Here is a 5,460-nt window from a genome sequence, read left to right on the forward strand (position 1 = left end):
TTCTGTGAGGAATTATTCTGCATGGGGTGTTACTGCCAGGTCATTCATTATTCACCTTTTTATGAAGCGGACATATAGGCCTACCCAAAAAAACATACATTCCTATTGACTGGGAGTTGCAGGGGAGTGAAATCGTTTGGTGGATGGTTAGAAAATACAGACAATCCCGTCCTCGTTAGCCTGCAATCCAGCCTGATTCACTTTGTTTGTCTTTTTCTCACTTCACTTCTCAGTCTGGTATTTCCATTATGTAGGCAAGTCAGGAAGTGACTCGAGTTTTACATTGGACAACACTAGTCATTGATAAGCGCTTTATTGCTACAGTATTTGTGTTGTGACGTGACACTTACTGTAAGAGCGTTGACTGTTTTTGACACTGTATATATTCTTATTTGTTGTACTGTACACAACAGTACTTTTTTTCTTTTCATATTTCTCTGTAACTTTGTAAACCTTAAACCGCAGTGCTGCCTCTGGACCCTAAGCCTCCCCCTTTGGATAATGCAGGTATCCGATCTATCTAGTTTTGCCCCTCCACAGGCCAATCAGAAGCTACAAGTCGTTTTCTCCCGTTTACTTTGGACACAGAGATATAGGAGGCTTTCCAGACGGTAAAGCAGACTGAGAAAAAATAAATAAATAAAATAATAAAAAACTTAGCAAGCAGCCTGGATCCCAGGCTTAGTCCTCGCGCTCATAATTATCACCAGCATACGATCGCAAAACGTGTCCCACCAATAAGCAGGAAACCTGCTGCCCCTGGTACAAAACACCAGGATGCACCAGATTCTCAGGCCTCCTCATTTACACCCTCTGCATCTCCACAGCGTCTCTCTCTCTCTCTCCATCTGCCATCACTCCTCTTTTCAGAGCTCCTCTCTCTCTCTCTCTCTCTCTCTCTCTCTCTTTGTCATGCAGGCTGCATCCTCCTCTTCCTCTCTACTCTCCATCATCTGGCTCTCTGCAGCTACACTCCTTTTCACACTATCTTTCTCCTTTTTTCTCTTTTTTTGTCTCGTCTCCGTTTTTAACTTGCAACACTGTCTGTCATGGATTGTGGCATAAATTAGGCATTCGTATTATAACAATCAGGTACATGCAGTATAAAGTCTGAATTATACGAAACTGATAAATAAGCTAAGATTCTTTACATGCTTCAGAATTTCATTGTTTATTTTAACCTGTATTAAAGACAACAGAAGTAGTTGTTTTGTCATTGAATCCCGCTCTCTCTCCTGTGAGAGATGAAGCCTGCAGTAGTGTGAGCTCACTGTCATCTAAATTGGAAGTGTGGCCTCGCTCTTCTACAGTATCTAAGGAGAGAGCATCGAATCGCAGTGGCAACACCCCTGCAGCCCACGTAGTGAGGCCAATCCTCCCAGACTACAGTTCACGTCACAACGGCTAAATGCTCTTTACAGCCAACAGGGGCTGATCAATCACTGCTGGTCCCGTTGACCCCAACTTGTCCCAAAGATGGTGGAAGAGAGCAGGTGCTCCGTACAGTATTTCACTTACAAGAGCTTCCTGCCCATCTGTTGGTCCATCCACCTTCATCCAATCCAAGTCTCCATCCACCCGTCTAGTCACCAAAGGTGGTGTCGGCCCAGGCCAACACACTCTTGCGGGATCTTGTACCAGTAAACAGGACGTTCGCGATATTTGCCGTCAGACGTCGGCACCCACTTAGGAGGCTATTTGTAGGATTTGTGTACCATGTCACACTCGAGTGGCTCCAATCAGGGTGCCCTATCTTGGTATATAAACAATCTTTGGCCCAGCTTCAGGGCTTGCTGTACCAGTTCATGGAGCGTTTGGCAGCGCTCTCCCATTTCTGTGGGACCGAGACGCCGTTTGTCTGAGGCGTCCCTTGAGGCACGAACACTTTGTCCATGCTTTGAAGTCTCTTCAGCTCCTCCCGGCTGGCCCAGAAACCCACTCCCAGTCCCGCAACAAAAGCAGCCCCGAGACATGACATTTCATGATGGCTGGGTCGAGCCACGTCCCTGCCAAACAGGTCTGCGGTCAGCTGCATGATGAAGTCATTAGCGCAAACGCCACCATCCGCCCTGATCTTGGTGATGGGGATGCAAGTTTCTCTCAGCATGATCTCATATAGCTGCTTGTTCCTAAACGCCACAGACTCCAGGATTGCACGGACCAAGTGGCATTTGGTCGTCGATGGTTTGAGGCCCATGAAGGAAGCGCATGCTGTAGGGTCATTCAGAGGCGCCTGCAGACCGCTGAAGGCTGGAACGAAACACACTCCGTCCGAGTGTGGAACGCCGGAGGCCATGTCGCTGCTCTCCTCCACGTCCGAGAACAGCTCCAGCTTTTGTGCCCACTCAATAGCAGTACCCGTATCGGCTGCGCTGCCCTCTGCCAGATATACCACTTCTTCGCCAACCTTCCACCCGACGACAGGGTATAAACCTGCTATAGACGTGTGTGGCTTGTTCCCAGTGTTGATGTTCATGAAGGTCCCCGTTCCCATGGTGATCTTAACGTCGCCGACGTCAAAGCAGCACTGTCCAAACATGGCCGCCTGCTGGTCGGCCATCACCGACATGATTGGAATGGCGACGCCGAAGATGGAGGCGTCTGTGGATCCAAACTGATGGCCCGTGTCCCGTACCTCGGGGAGAATGGAGACGGGAATGGAAACAAGAGAACACAGGTGTCGACTCCAGCACATCTGATAGGGGTCAAAAAACCCTGTGGTGCTGGCGTTGGAATAATCCGTGGCGTGGACACGTCCTTTGGTGAGCTTGTAGAGCAACCAGGTGTCTATCGTGCCAAAGCAACAGTTGTCTTCAGCAACAGCTCGACTTAGCCGTTTATAATGTGTAAGAGCCCATACGAGTCGAAAGGTCACCTGCCAGGGGGTGAAAACTATAAGGCTAACGGCCAAGAAACGCTTCTGCCTGGACATCAAGTAGAGCGCCTTCATCACGCCATGGATTACCTTCATGGTGAACGAGCGGTTCCAAGATCTCACCAGGTCTGCGGCCCTCAGGTCCTGCCAGCTGATGAAGTTATGAAAAGGCACCCCTGTGGTCCTGTCCCACGTTGTGAAGGTGGCTCTTTGAGTGGATATACCGATGGCTTTCATCTGATGCATCTGTAGACCCGCGTCGAGCACAGCGCCCTTGGCCACCGTGACAAAGCCCTTCCACAGGTCCTCGGGGTCCATCTCGACCAAGCCTGGCTCTGGATACTGCAGAACCACCTTTGTGGAACATGACCCTCGAACTTGTGCCTCCTGGTCGTAAACGTGGCATCTGATGGAGGACGTCCCCACATCCACTGACAAAATGAAACTCTCCTTTGTGAATCCATAACTCTCAGGAGGAACCATTTGACTAATCATGGCAGTGACCAGTCCAGAACTCCTCAAATCTCACAAATCTTAGTGGTGTGATTCCAAGATTTATCACTTGTCTTAAATCCTGATCTGACCCAGACTTTAAACACATGGAATTCTAAGCTTCAGGTGTCAGATTCAGTGTTAAAGTGCCTCTGGGGATATATTTTAAGACCAGACCATTGTGGTGGTGTCCAACTTGTAGATGTCATTAGTTTGTCCAGTCAGCTCGATATTTCCCTGTCACACATGAACACAGGTTGAGCGGTTAGCTGCTACAGCAGCATCGAAGGATCACTTTGTTCCTCTGTTCAGATGCAATGTCCGGCACCAGATTTCGGACAACAACAAAATGGATGAGTGAAGTGAAGACTTCAAGCCTCTGTAAAACTTTGCAGTGCAGTTCCACACGCCAACACCTATATTGGTACAGCCACACAAATATAACTCCATATTTTGACAGAAAATCATATTGATGACATCAGTGTGGAACTCCTTATTTGGTCAAAACTGAGATCAGACATACTCTGATCTGATCCCATACAATGGTCCGGGCCGCCATCTACGACTTTGACGGCCTATCCTTATTGTGGCGCTGGATGGCGCTGTACGCTAGCTTATGGGTCACCAATTATTTTCGGGGTAACCGGAAGGTCACCTGACACGCTGATGCCGTAACCGGAAACAAGTGGCTAAATATGTCTTTTTAGACACAATAAGCCAGCAGTTTCTTTATTGCTATTTACAGTAACACTTCTAGCCCCCATAAGTCACATCCAACCATGAAAGGTTGCGTTGTATCTTGGGAATGGGCTTATTCTGTGTAAAATGACATATTTAGCCACTTGTACACATGCCCCCAACCACTGAAACAAGAATCTCTAAAACAATAGAAAGAAGTAAATGAAATAATTTTAACACTCATCTTTTATATTCTTTAATTACAATCTAAAATATGAACCCTAGTTGTAAAAAACTAAAGTTGACCTTTAAGATCCTTTCCGATAACGATAAAAAATATATTTCTCCATTGAAGTGGATGGGAGTGGATGGTATCAGTGTGGCGGCCTCAACCCTCTGGAACTCCCTCCCCATAGCGATTCGCCAGTTGCCAACACTGAACTCTTTCAAGTCCGCACTGAAGAGACACTTAGGCCCCTATTAGACGAAAACAGGCTTCACTATAAACGGCTAAGAGCCGTTTAGTTTTAATTTTTTATGTGGTCTTTAGATGAAAACGCAATTTGTCCCTAAACGCGGTAATTTGCATGCCAGGTCGCTAGGTGGCGCATGTCGCCATGACCGCACTGCCCAAGTTCCGTTCTACTTCTACAGCCAGCTCCTCCAGTCAACACAACGCACTGCTGTCACACAGCACAGGCAGACTGGCTGGCTAACTAAAAATGCTTAAAAAGTTTGTTCCAGACGGTCGGAACAGACACATGTACCATACACATCCCGGGACTATATTTATTCCTTATGATACGATACAGAAAAAGGCGTTCACTTCACGTTTCGTTTCAACACAGAGGACTGGAGTCAATGCCTTTACTGCAGCTTATGGAGGGGATGATGATTACACACAGTGTTGGACCGTGTCATGATAAACATTATAGGCTACTGTCACTATTTTCAGCGTCGGCTATTTTTGCAGTTGTCTGCTATTTTCACAACGCACCGTGACGCGTTGTGAGCTTGTAGATTGGCTATTTTCTAGTGTTGTAGTCGAGTCCACCTAAAGCGAGTCCAAGTCAAGTCCAAGTCATATGGGGTTCGAGTCCGAGTCGAGTCCGAGTCAAGAGCCCCTGGGAGGGGGTCGAGTCCGAGACCAATGGGAGGCGAGTCCGAGTCGAGTCCGAGACCAATGGTAGGCGAGACCGAGCCGAGTCCAATTTTCTTTTTCTTTTTTTCTTTTTGATAGGTAGGCTGCAGAAAACAATATATTTTTTCGGACACACACACACACACACCCCCACACACACACACACATAGCCGGGCAGATAACAGAAATAATCGTTCACTTGCGGATACAAGCACCAAAATTGGCACACATACTCCTTAGGGATTGCTCTTTTCATAAAACCATCTGGCCAAAT

At 47.3% G+C, this 5,460-nt stretch overlaps 1 protein-coding gene across 1 annotated transcript; it reads right to left on the reverse strand.

The window, feature by feature from the left end:
- Positions 1-1,783: 1,783 nt before the first annotated feature.
- Positions 1,784-3,358, reverse strand: LOC308302862 (glycerol kinase 5-like; the record flags this gene model as incomplete). The annotated part of the gene is made up of 1 exon (XM_080747179.1): positions 1,784-3,358. One exon carries the CDS (start codon positions 3,356-3,358, stop codon positions 1,784-1,786), a length of 1,575 nt encoding a protein of 524 aa, XP_080603305.1.
- Positions 3,359-5,460: the final 2,102 nt, after the last annotated feature.

The sequence above is a fragment of the Nannobrachium achirus genome (genome assembly GCF_963921795.1).
Source record: "Nannobrachium achirus genome assembly, chromosome: 18".
In the NCBI taxonomy this organism is placed as follows: Eukaryota; Metazoa; Chordata; class Actinopteri; order Myctophiformes; family Myctophidae; genus Nannobrachium; species Nannobrachium achirus.